Here is a 14,188-nt window from a genome sequence, read left to right on the forward strand (position 1 = left end):
GCCAAGGAGATCAATAGAATTATATTTTATTATTATATTTCAGTTTGTGTACCTCTATTCCTGATATACTATTTTTTAAAATTTGTTCTCTTTGTTTTTTTTAAGACAACAGGATGTTCTTTATCATAAGTCCTTTATCTTTCTCTGCATAGTGCAGATTACTTGAAGAATATAAAACTTCCCAAAAAAAAAAAAAAGGAAAAACATCCTCATGGACTTTTATTTTTTGGACTATTTTCAATAAAAAGCAAGTTAAATGATACTAGGCATGATGATTTAAAGTGCTTTCCTGTGTATTTGAACACTAGTGATTCCAAAGGGATTTAGGTATACACCATCATTGTAAAAGGAAAAGCAAACTTATCCATAAAACGTTGTTGTAAACTTTTTAAAATTTGCAGATACTTTGATAAGAAAAAAATCTTAGAAGGTATTAAAAGACAGAAACTGTTGTTATTCACAGTGTTTCCTTTTATTTTTTCCATTACACTAAGCATACTGAAACAAACACGAAATACTAGATTCCAGGGATAACCCTCCATACCCAGCTCAGTTGTTCAGCTTTCTAACATGTAGTCATTCTTATATGATAGTAAGGCCATTATACTTATGGAAGAGAAGCCATGACTTGCTCATGAAATCAATGCAATACTAACCAAAGGGGTAACTTTGCACTGGGAAGTGAAATTTCTTATTGGACCCTCATATTGGGGGCCACGTATTGTGCAAGTTCAAGGAACAACTCTGTAGGTTTCTAAGAACATGTAAAATGGAGCATCTCCATTGATATTATTCACAAATTAAAGAAACTAGGTTTTTGTATTTCTGAGACACTAACAAGTAATAATTACCAAACATGATTGGTAGGTGTTTGTGATAATTATTTTATCTCACTGATTTAAGAACTGTAGATGACGACCTAAAAGTCTGGAACTCTTATGCTCAATTATGAGATTTTTATTTTATTTTTGTATACCATCTATTACTTTTACTGAGAAGAATACAGGAGAATGCTGTGAAAACTTTCAATACTGGGTGACATAATTTATCTATGTCTGGAGGGCAACACATCCCTGCTGTAAGAGCTCAGAAGAGATAGGAAAGAGAGGAGCAGGTCTAAGGAGTAGCAGTGACATGAGAATGAACTAAGGATGCACACAATCCTATCGTGGATAACTTTTTCTATTGTTACATGATTTACGGGCTGTACAATATGTTCTACTGTCTAATGTTTTCAGTTTCCCACAGTTGAAAGCACACAAGGAACAGTTTGAAAAGCATACCAAAGGAAAGGGGACCAGCAGCCATAAGGGCAGCAACATTTTCAACGTAAGGAGGACCAAAAGGTGGGGTGGAGAGGGAGAACAGAGGGAGAAGTAAGGAGGACTGGCTGAGGAGAGAAATAAAAGCACACTAACTGGCAATTCAGTGCCCTGGTATTACCAGCCTGCTGAGAGCAATTACAATAGCACAGACAGCACTTGCTTTATTGTGACCTTACTGAATTAACTTTGAGGGCAGGGGGAAAAAAACCACTCAGTGATTCAGCAGGGAATTTATTAGAAAATTTTAATGCCAACTTAAATTTGATCCAAAGGCCTCAATATTAAAGGTCATCTCCATTACTATACTGCTGGAAACCCTTGGGTCCTTTTGCTTCTATGCTCCTCCATTCCTTTCCTCTTGTTTTCTTTCATAAATAAATTTAAAAAATAGGTCAGAATTCTTGCTTCAAGCTCCTTGGCATTTTTATCTGATGTGACAGATCTTTCCATTTTTGTTGGGAGGCTTCTTTGGTGGGAAACTGCAAACAGCTTTACAATTTCTAAAGTATATCCTCAATAAAATGAGGATACACTTTGTAGATATCATGCACAAATGATAAAGCAAAATGATACAAATGATATTTACATTTAAAGTCCCAAAAACGTGCACAGTTACATTGCTGCAATAAAAAATGCCAAGGAAAATTCAAGGGAAAGGGAAAGGAGGAGGACGTTTTCAGTAAGAAAAAGGTGAGAAAAGATTCAGGGTAGAACTTCATTTTTGGGTTGGCCACTGGTCACTGCCCTGGGTACCCATTTCTTCTCAGGCTGCTGAGTTGCTAGGTTCTCTGTGAGGCAGAAGTTGCTATTTTTTTATAATCTTCTAGTTGATCCAATGATGGCTTGTTAAGTCTATGAATTATTTTCTACCCTAGAAGCTCATGCTCCTATTTTTACATGTAACAGTGGGCCCCGTTCCAGTTTCTGCTTTCCCACCCCCTGTTCACAGTACTGCAATCCTTCCCTTCCTTTTATTTTTAACATATTTAAGGGACATTGCTACTTAAAAAAAAAAAAATTGTTGAACAGTCATTAGCATATAGTTGAGTTACTGAATAACATTAATCTATAATACACACAAAAAGTTCTGCTAAAAAAATAAATGAGTAGAAAGTTAATAAACACCTTTATATTTACTGTATATCATAAGTACTGCCAATAGCATGTATGCTGCAATTAAGATAATATACAAAGTCTGCCCAAGTTTGATAGAATTGTGGTTCCTGCCTCTGAAGTTTCATTATTTTAACTTTACCTGTAACCTTTTTAAACATGGCAATTGAAGAGGCCTTGTTAATCCACATCACAATTGTTAAATTATCTAAGGTTTTCCAATGTTGAGCATTTATTATTTTAGTTGCTAAGATTAAGTAAATAATAAGATCCTTATTTTTAAGCTTAAAATTCAATCCTATAAATAAATGCAGCAATCATAATTGAAACGGTAGAAGTCATGAGTTTTAAAATTAAATGAATATATATGCAATGCTCGGCATTTGATTTTAAAGGATTTTAATTTTAATGGAAGGTAGTTGTCTATTAGCAGCCTAATCTTTTGTCATTGGTGAATACTTATTGATGGCAGTTAATGGCTTGTGTTAGCATTCCTCTAAGATGTTAATCAATCTTGTGCTTTTTAAAATTGACATCCATAATGTGTTTACATCTGTCAATACTTCTTAACTGTCAAGCTGTAACAGAACTTCAATAATAAATCTCATCAATAAATAACTTCAGATGCTAGAATTTTTAAGTGTTTCTTCTTCTGAGGAATGTGTTATATTGATAACTGCTACTGGGTGAACTACAGAAACAAAGGGAAAAAACCACCATCTTAGATATAGTACTTAATGTTTAAAATTAAGAGACAAGTTTGGTGCAGATGTAACATTCTGCTGCCCATAATACTGATTAGGAGATCAATGGCACCCTGCATACTATTTCCAACCTGCACTCAATTCCCCCTCTCTTCCCTTTTTAAAGCTAACCAGTTTGGTTTGCACTGTCATATCTGCAGCGATGTTAACCTTAATGTGCCTGGCCCAAATCAGAGTTTGCAACCTTACTTCTTCTAGCCCACGGTCCTCCACGCTTTGGGGGCCGATAAAGACATTTAGAATGCTGAGCGCATGTTATGGCCTTTCTTACAACCAGCCACAAAACTCCCACCTACCAGAATGTAAACTGATACAATGGCTGCTAACAATCCTTTCCAGTCTTCCAGGATACTCTCTGTCACCTTGGCTTATATCTGTCTTTTTCCTACTAGGCAAGAGAACACATTTTTGAGCAGAGAACAGCACTGCAGCCCCCAAATCACCTTTATTTTCTAAGTATGACTCTGCAGATATGTGTGCCACAAAGTATTCTTGGGAATAAAGATTATGACTGAGGTTGCCTGTTTCCTTTGCAGCATGTTAGCTGCTCCCTTAAAATTTTTTTAAAAAAAATTAAAAAGGGGGGCGGGGGAAGAGAGCCTAACAGATATCATTGCACATGTCCAGTTGTCTTCAAGAAGGATTCTGAGGAACTGGAAAGAGTGCAAGAGAAACAAAGACAGTGAGGAGTCAGAGACTAAATCCTATGAAGATGTTTAAATAAAAAATATTGGGTATAATTAGCTTAAAGAAGAGAAGGCTAAGGGGATACAAGACAGCAATCTTCCAATACTTGAAGGGCTGTCACAGGGAAGAGGGTATGGATTTATTCTCTGTAGTACCTGAGGACAGGACAAGAACCAGTCAATGGAAGATTTACAGGGAGACATCTAAACTCAAAATAAGGAGGAATCTCCCGCCTGTGAGAGCTGTTAAGCAGTGGAACAATTTGCTTCCTGGAGTCCATGGGTGCTGTATCACAGGAGGGTTTTAAGCAAAGGCTGGATAGCCATTTGTCGGAGATGGTCTAAGGATTCCTATCCTGGGCAGAGGGTTGGAATAGAACCTCCAAGGGTCATTCCAATCCTTGAATTCTGAGAGGCAGAGTACAGCTAACACATATTGTTCTATCATTGCTATTTTTCTAACCAGTTAAAACTTGGAAGTACAGTAGTATAAGCTGGTATTCATGAATCCCAATCCCTTTTCTACCTAATCCTCAACCTCCAGCACAACTTCCAGCACATCAGGTTTGGATTACTTAGAATGAAAATAAAAAAGCTGCTATGTGGTTAAGAGAACTCTCTTACTGAAAGGCAAGTAATTTACTCTGCATGAGCCAAAATAATGCAATTCATTTTCCTAAAATGAGTAGGCTCTGACAGAGTTGGTGCTCTTTCTCCCATATAATGCAGTTCAGCAACTGAGGTACCTAACCGACAACCTTAATAGTTCCTCTGTAGTAGCAGCTCAAGATGATGTGAAAAGGATTGACTGTGCTTAACTTTTAAACTTAGGTTTATGAAGTATATAGCCAAAGGTTTGTATGTTTATGCAGAAAGATGCAAATCAATCAAGTTAATATTAACTGAGTCAGTACAGATAATTTTCCATATAAAGTAAAACAGTCCTCTTTACAATTAATTGCTATGGCCTTCCAGCAGTTGGTCCATACTTTAGGACTGCTAAAGCAAAAACCATGTTTAGAGAAATCTGGGCAACATGATCTGATAAGAAAAACACAACTGTATCCTCATCCTAATCTAGATGACAGAGGCCCAGTATCCTGAGGATTCTTCTCCCCCCACCCCAGTGTATACTACGTATTTACCAAAATTGGTAGCAAGCCCTGTTCCCAATACTCTGGGCAGCTTGCATAAAAAAGAAATAATAAAAACATAACATAAATTACAAAACATTATTTATACACAAAGGATAAAACAACCTAAACTGCAGCTCCATGCTTCAAATGTCCAACTAAAGAACCAGAGCTTCACAGTCTTCTAAAATGACAGAAGTGAGGGTGAGGGGGGCACTACAAATTTAGGGAGGCAATGTATTTGATAGTTATAGGACCAACATGGGAAAGATCTACTTCTCAGCTTAGCTCTCCTTAATCTCTTACAGGAGAGAATCTAGAACCTCCCTCCTAGAACAACTGAACAGGACAGAGAAATTTCTTCTAGAGAAGGCAATTCTTTAATTATGCTGGGGCCCTATATACCATAACCTTGACCTGTACCTAGAAACAACCAATGGCCAGTGCAGCCACAGAATTTTAGATGGCTAAAGTGCCTCTCAACTACTAGCATATGGACCACTGCATTTTGTATCAGCTGAAGTTTCTGAGTAGATTTCAAGGGCAACCTCGTGTACAGCATGTTGCTGTAGCCCAGGTGAGAAGTAATAAGGGTATGAATTACCATTGATACAGCCTCCTGTTCCAAGTAGGGCTGCAACTAGTGGGCTGGCTGAGGCTGGGTAAAGATTTCACTTATAAATATAAAGGGCAGTGAAACAAGTAATGAGGCAGATTATCAATATGAGATAGGAACTATATACAGAACTTTTTGCCAATGAGATCTCATGGCAGCTTCCATCGATCACTGCCATCAGCTGTGAAAGTCTGGAATAGTTTGTATAAAGTAATATTAATGAGTAGCTGGCTCTCCCGTGGTTTGTTTTCAATCTACATACAATGTTCAACAGAGAGAGGAATAAGAGAAGAGCACTGCCTGGCCTCTGCTATTATTTACAATGTGGAGCAGAAGAATGAAATTGAGGTTTGTAATAAGTAAACAGAAAGCCCTTAAGGAGGGTTGCTATACTAGTGTCCCAATGGGAGGATAACAAAAGTTGGATTAAGGTAACTAAAATCCTAGTTTCAAGGTTACTATCAGACAATAAAAGGGACCAGTCACCTCCAAAAACAGTGCAACAGGTTGCTTCTCTAAATATTACTCCTCACATATCCAAACATCCAATATGGCCATTCACACCACTTCCTTAAAACTGAAGAAAAGGCATTTGCAGAAAAAGAAACAAGATTGCTCACTCTCACACACAAATAAATGTATCATTAGATTTCCATATGAATTCAGATATATAAAACATGTTACAGAAAATGAAATTGCAAAACAGTTAACACTTTAGCAGTTTTTCAAAGTTTTAATAATTAAATGTTTTTCTACACTTGAGCAATGACTGCTCATGCTTTATGCTACAGTTCAAAAACAGAAACAATGACCCGATTCAGACATAATGCCATGCCATAATGTGTATGGTTTATAAACCACAATGGATCAATGGTTTATGGTTTGTAAATCATACACCATTGATCTATTGTGGTTTATAATGGATCAATTCACAAAACAAGCTAAGCTACAATCAAACTATAGTATGACACTGCGATATATGAACCCAGTCATTCTTGAGACAAGGATTCTTTTTCTTTTTTGGCAAGAGAAAGCTCGTACATATGAGTACAGAATTTGCCCCTGCTGGTTATATTATTGGGGCCCAAAACAGCTCCAAAAAACTGTTACTGTATGGGTGTTAAAACCACTGTCTCTCAGGAATTGCATACAAATTATCTTGCACCCTACTTAGTCCTTCACGATCAGTGGATGCTCTGAAGATGGATAAAAATTTCTGACTCCCAGTAGTTTGACTACAGTAAATATTGCAGTATTTTTTTTAAAAAGCTGCCTTATCAAGATCTGTGCTAAAACATAAACCATATCTGTGTTTCTTAACCATAAAACAATATTTTGAGCACAAATAGTATTAGTTTTAATGGTTCCGCTTTCATCAGATATTCATAAGCAGATTTAAATAGATTTACAGCTTTGTGCAGAATTCCTCTATTACTCAGCTGAAAATTTGTTTTTGCAAATGCAATTAATCCAATAGCTCATCATAAGTGCAGGATATAATTTGTTGTCACCCATGTATATCTGTAGTGTCAGCCAGTGCTAAAGGGCTTATTCCAAAAGAATGATGGCATCACATCAATGATGGTGAAAGCTCAGTGGGCTGAGTGGTGCCAAAGTGTGAGTCTGCAAAGCTGGGCTTCATGGGAATAATGGGTGCTAGCTGATCAACAAAGTTGGGAAAGACTTTGCCTACAGACCCCTGGGAATAAATACACTCACAACCAGGTTCTTGGAAACACATTCACAATCTTGTTGCTCCATGTTTAAGAGTTCTAGGCTTTTTTGAGCCCCTTGACTTAACTTTTGTCTACTTAGTGGCTATGTGTGTGCTTGACTCCAAAACTGGTAAAGAATTGCTGGCTATGACCCTTGGACTGAACATGACTCACTCTGATTGCTTAGTCTTGCATTATGGACTGACTTTTGTCTTGACCACATGGACTGCTTGACTATATTTTCTTGACATCTTTTAGACAGAATATTAAGAATATAAAGTATGCACTGTATTACTGGTTACAGCTGGTCACCCAGACTATGTATGTAAATTTAGTCTGAGTTTAATAAAAAATAGAATTAAAAAAAAAATCAGCTTGAGGCCCAGTGAACATAGTCTAACTTTAGAACAAGCATGTTCTGCCTTTTCCTAAGGGCAAAGAGGCTTTATGCTTGACTTCAATGTTAACTATTTCAACCTACCAGCAGCAGTAACCATGAAGGGAGTTTCCAGCCACTGAGGGCAGTCATTAAAGCAATCCTGGGCAGAGTCCACATAAGAAACTAATGTCACCAGCCTTGGGGTCTGTTTTTGGTCTGTGAAGGCTGTGCAGGTTTTGTACAGGTAATCCCCGGGTTAAGAATGCCTAGTTTACAGATGATCCATTGTTAAGAACAGAGCCTACTGTAGCAAAATTTGAGTTAAATACGCAATGGTTCAAGTTCATTACACAATACTACTTATACAGTATTATACAATAATACTGTTCTGACCTACATACAAATTTGACTTAAGGACAGACCTTGGAAATGGAACTTGTTCTTAAACTGGGGACTACCTCTATAACTTTAACTGCTGTCAGATTTTTGTTAATTCTGATTGTGGCTAGGCTGCACTCTGTGGGGGGCACATTATAAATGATTGTTTTTATTTGTTTTTCCTATCTTCTTGTGCTCAGATGATTGGATATACCATGAAGATGAGTGTGAGAAAACAAGACTCCTATGAGAGGACAGTCTACTTCTGTTGCTAGAAGGACAGCTATTTGAAGTGCCTTATGACTGTTGGCTTTATCTTTTTTAGAATACTAGATTGTTGTAAGCAAGAAATGTTATTGTTAAGCCTCTGAATGGGAACTGTACAGTGAATAAGGTTCATATATTAATATGGGAGATTGCCAACAGAATTAGAGGCAGCTGGAGGTTGTGGCTATGGAAGCCTTTGCCCAGCTTAGGTTGGTGCATCAGTTATAACCCTAATTGGACCAGGAAGTCTTGGTAATGGTAACTCCTGGCCTGATCACCACATGACTGCAACACTATATGGGGATGGGCATGAATGGACAAAGGTTCTGTTGCCTTGAATGAATCTTCTATGCTTACCTCTGCTGTACCAACGTAAACTAACCTAAGTTTAGGTTGGTACAACAGAGGTAGAAGGGCCATAAGGCATATTCCTAATAGCTCCAGTTAATATAAAGATGGTTTGCTGTTTATCTCAGAAAAAAAATGGCGCAACTGACTATGGATATCTCAGGTAGTTTGTGCGTGAATACACAAAAGGGCAGGTGTATTGCACTGTCTATGTAATAGTTGCTGAGCATGTCCTATTGACTTCTCAGGTTGGTGTCCATTCTGGGGAGACAGATCCTAATGCAGACCAAGAACTGACCATTCCGACACTGATTATTTCCTAGAAAGTCCTATATAAGATTCTGTTATTAAAGTCTATCTCAATAAAAGTAGTTTTAGTCCCTATGTGGAGTTTATTTCTTGGTCTGGTTTACCTAACAGGGATTGTATCAATCTTGGAAGTTTCATTGTGTTTTTCCTCCTCCCCCTCTGAATTAGGGAGGTGTCTGTCTGAGCTGATTCTCAATGTTATCTGATTGTTCTGGACTTAAAAGAATTTACCTCTTGTCGTCTTGGCAGTGGAGCTTGCATATCTCCATCAAGGTCATCTTGCTTACTCTCTACACCCTAGTCCTAGGGCAAGAGTTCCTCCCCTTTACCACAATGGCTCTTTAAATGACCTGTTCTGTTAACTGCTTCTGAACACATGCATTTACAGAAAATATAGTAACAGATTGACAACTGCTTTCCTATAGACATAAAGTTTTCTGCTTTTTTATCATTTCATAACAAAATCAATAACCTACAAAACTTAAAAAGTATACATAAACACTCTTTTATGATTTTTAACTTTAGAAAGCTTCTTTCGTAAATTTTAGTCAAGCCCTGAGAATGACACAAAATAAATGACAGTAATCTGTCATGTTTCCACAATTCCTCCCAGACTGATTCAAGTAGTTATTTATGAACCTGAGATGCCAATGGTCATTTTGATGACTAAACCATAAATTAGCATTTAAAGAGAATATAAATTTGGTTTCACAGAAGCAACAAATTACTAGGCGGCTGGGATATTATTTAATTTTTATTGACATGTCATGGAAAAAGAAAGTCAGCAAAAGGTGGTGTGCTACATTTTAATAAACCTCAAACTCCAAAATACATATATTTGATCAGCTCTATTGTTTAAAAACTGTATAGATGTTTTAAGTTTAAAGATTTCTAAAAGTCCTAGTTCATGATAATACTCTTTGCTATCCAAATTATTCAGACATAAATAGGCAATAAAATAGTATTACACTTCAAAATAACGTGAATATCCTTAAAATTTGCTAATACAATTTACACAATCATGTGCAAAAAATAGAGCAGTTTTAATATAGCTCTAGGCATCATGAAGCAATTTATTTTTACCCTTATGAAGTGTTGCTTAAAACTGTCAAAGCAATTTGGTTAGTAGCAGTCTCTGCATTTAGACATTAAATTTACAAAGCTTAAATGGGAAATTTTTTTTATATCATTTTGAAAATAATTTCATATTTAAGACTTCCTATGCAACCCTAATACCCATTTACTACTGAATGTACACTTACCAAAGTAAACTGAAATACAATCCTAAATATGCATACAACTGCATTGTCAATACACAGGACAAATCTAGGAATACATCAGCTGCTGTTATTTTTAGCACAAAAATAATTCAAACTTGTAAAGTTATATATTTACTTATTTCATCAATTTTGTTGGCTGTTTTCAATGTCCTTCTCAAATGAAAAGTGGGATGAATATTTCAGATGATATTACAAGATGAGCCAAGAGAAACTGAAACTAAGTGGATCCAAATACATAAAAATACTACAGATAGTCCTCGACTTACGACCACAATTGGGACTGGAATTTCCGTTGCTAAGCAATGCAGTCATAAAGCAAAACGTCATGTGACCACATAGCTTAGCGACAGCAATCCCGGCACTCCCCATTGCTGTTAAGCGAATTCCACTGGGACCCACCCAATCCAGGCCATTCTGGGCTTGGTCCCTTCCAGCCTTGAGCCTCAGCAAGGTCAGAGACTGCCTCCAACTCCCTGCCACCTACCTGCCCCACCATCTCTGCTCTTTTGGCTGCTCTGCACCCTGCCTTGCAGGGCAGCAAGCAACCCCAGAACTGCATGGCTCTGGGGCTGCTTGCTAAGCTGTGGCTCAAGGGATTCTTGGTCCTCCTTCCCCCTTCGCTCACATGCACCACACCCTCCTTCCCTCCTTCACACGCACCAGCACCCTCCTTCCCCTTGGGAGGGAGTGAAGGGGGAAAAGGTGCATGCGAGCAAAGGAGGGCGCAATGCATGTGTGTGAGTGAAAGGGGAAGGAGGATGCTGGTGCATGTGAGCAAGCAAAGGGGGAAGAAGAGTGCAGTGCATGCAAGTGAAGGGGGGAAGGAAGGTGCGATGTGTGTGAATGAAGAAAGGCCAGGGTGGGTGGGGGAGATTTATCCGAGTGAATTGTGACCTTCCCTGCTGGCTTCCCCATTGACTTTGCTTGTAGGGAAGCCAACAGGGAAGGTTGCAAATGGCAGGGTGCTTGGCAACCGGCTGTAAGTGCAAATCGGTTGCCAAGTGCCCAGATCATGATCGTGTGACCACAGGGGTGCTGCAACGGCCATAACTTCAGGGACCAGTCGTAAGTCCATTTTTTCAGTACTGATGTAACTTCAATTACATTGGTCACTGAACAAATGGTCATAACTCAAGGACTACCTGTACTGTCTTTAGTGACTCTATTCAAATTTACACTCAACTAGTTATATTCTTCTAGGACATTGATTCTATTTTATCTGATTTTCAATTTTTCTCCCAATCCAGTCAGCATTCTGCATCCACTGAATGTGGTCAGTCGTAAATGGGCTATTTTGGTTCCTTCTGCTTATTAGTTCCTCCTCCCCCACCCCAAACCCTTGGTTTATTCCTGGGCCTACTGCTACTTTTTATTCCTGGCTGGTACCCTTTGTCTACCTAAGAATCCATGCTTGGAAGAAGACTTCAAGTTAGTATATTGCTACCAGCAGAACAGAATATATGCATTGTTTGAATATGCTGTTTATGTTATAAAACAAATTCATGAATAAAACTCAAAAGAACATAAACAAATGAATAATATATATATATTCAATGCACTAAAATCAAATAGATAGCTGCCTACTAAAGATGACAATAAAGATTTTAATATTTGTAGTTTTAAATGTCTTCTTTTTCCTTTAGTTTTATTATGTATTTCTGTTATTATTATAAGACACTTGAGCATTCAACATATGAAAACATGAGATATAAAATGAATAAATAACTGACAAAGACAAAGGGAATGCACGCACAGCCTTTAAACTTTCCTATCTGCTTTACAAATCTTCTGTGGTAGATTTGGGGCAGAACTGGATTTTAGAAGCTTTGCAGATTTTCTTTGCTTTTAAATGGTGGTAGGCTTATTTTAGGGCTTAATTTACAGGTTTCTCCAACTGATGGGAAATCATGCCATTTTTAGTAACCTTAACCAATGGGTTGTATAAATGGTTTCTAGGGCCACACCTAGCATTGTACAACAGTGTTGTTAATGAGCAGTACTGGATACAACCTGACTCACAAAGACTCACAAAGAATCTGTGTCTTCCTAATTCAGAGAGAGGTACCATAAGGGTCAATAAGGTTTATTTCCAAATAACTCTGAATTCGGTAATTCTATGGGATTCTAACTTTTCTATGATTAAGAAATTTATGTTTCATAAAATAGTATCACAGCAGCTGGAATATACAAGATGGATACAGAAACAACTCCTCCTATTGAGCAGAGTGTAGTGATAGAGAATATCTTTTTTCCAATTAAATCCTTAATTCAGTATCTTCTAAGCTAAAGGATCTCAGGTAGTAAATCTGAGAAAAGATTCCCATCAACATTTTGGAGCACCAGCGACAATGGGAGTGTTTTGTTAGACTAATAGGGTCCTTAAGATACTGTACCCTAATATATTTGTATGTGCAGTGGTTTCCATTTTCCCCTTCTCAGAGACATACTTTCAAAGTTCAAAACAATATAAATTTCTATTTTACCTTTTGTGTCTTCTAATACAGAAACACGTATGTTGCTAATATGAACTTGTAAAGTATATATTTAATCTATGTTAACAGAGAGATAAAACAGACTAGAATTACATACTTCAAGAAAGGGAATACTATACAATGTATGGAATTTAATTAATCAACTGCTTACCTGCCGGTGTATCATTTCCAGATTAGTTTTTGCTTTGCTGATTAGTGCATTTATTTCTGACGATTCCTTGGTGTTTTTGTTTTCTCTAAAGGCATCTCTTATTCTTCTGATGGCATATGTTCTAAGTAAATTGTTAAGAAAAAATGTAAGCATCCACTATCTTATCAAAGTTTTATATACAAACTGTAATGTGTAAAAGTACAATCAACTGGCTGCATTTGACCCATCAGTTTTCAGTAATCCTCAGAGTCCCTAGAGTGGTCAGAGTAAAAAAATTACCTGTTTTAGTTTTGAAGGATTTTAAAGGGGCAAACAGCCCCCTTAAACAAAAGCACACCTTTTGTTCCTAGGACTCCCCAACTGCCCTAACTCACAAGTGAAATGACCACATAATTTTGCCATGCCCATTCTAGTAATGTTATGTTTTCACCAGCCGCAATGTCTGCAGTTGGATGCTAACTTTTTCTTTTAAGAGAATGAATCTTGACCACAAAATAATTGAGTATTCATAGGTGCATATTATCCCAGATTTTTAAATTTAACAGGATGATTTATGTTTATATTGTTAAACTACTTTATTATAAGTAATAATACAGACACAATTTTTATCCAGGAGTTTAATTCTAATGGCATGCACTGTTATTACTTATTTTATTCTATTTATTCATGCCATATTTGCACACATGATCTGATTGTACTTTTTCTTTTTAAACTGGTCACTGAGCAAAATTAATAAAATCTAATCTAATCTAGATGCATATTCTGTTTTTAGAAGTATTTGAACTAGGGCGCCTATCATTATACAAAAATGCATTTTTACACAGAATATATTTTAAATATATGGAAAACTAAAAATGATTTTCTATACTTTCAAAAACAGAACTGTGAATGTGTTAGTTTCCTACAGAAGCAAAAGCTGAACAAACTGAAATGCCAGCCGTTAGCAGCAACTACAAAATATTGTCTGCATAAACCTGATATAATTAGTGCAGTCTCACATACTGTAAGCCAGTTCACATAAGCCAGCTAAGCCGGTATTTTTCTGAATCTTGGAATAAACAGCATGCTGCTTGACTGCTCCTACTTGCCAATAATAGTAGCTCTACAAACCCTTGATGCTCGATTCAAGGTTTGCTCACCTGTCACTTAACCAGAAACTCTGTCTTGTTCCTCTCCTAGCAAGCCAAGAGTAGAAGCCATGGTTTGTTCTTATTTTCTGATGCATGGCTTCC

At 37.1% G+C, this 14,188-nt stretch overlaps 1 protein-coding gene across 7 annotated transcripts in view; it reads right to left on the reverse strand.

The window, feature by feature from the left end:
• The window catches only part of LYRM4 (LYR motif containing 4), a 61,990-nt gene that overhangs the window by 41,152 nt on the left and 6,650 nt on the right, over window positions 1–14,188 (reverse strand). For all 7 annotated transcript variants that reach the window (XR_003085779.2, XR_015794112.1, XR_015794113.1 and 4 more), the window contains exon 2: window positions 12,957–13,077. Coding sequence is in view for 4 of the 7 variants with exons in the window: in XM_007437952.3 (XP_007438014.1) it covers window positions 12,957–13,077 (121 nt within the window). In the remaining 3 variants the exon portion in view is untranslated. The remainder of the gene's footprint in view (window positions 1–12,956; window positions 13,078–14,188) is intronic.

Source organism: Python bivittatus, unplaced genomic scaffold, assembly GCF_059951505.1.
Source record: "Python bivittatus isolate LINGU-HERP-01145 unplaced genomic scaffold, Pbiv_v1 ctg000840_np1212, whole genome shotgun sequence".
NCBI classification, from domain to species: Eukaryota; Metazoa; Chordata; class Lepidosauria; order Squamata; family Pythonidae; genus Python; species Python bivittatus.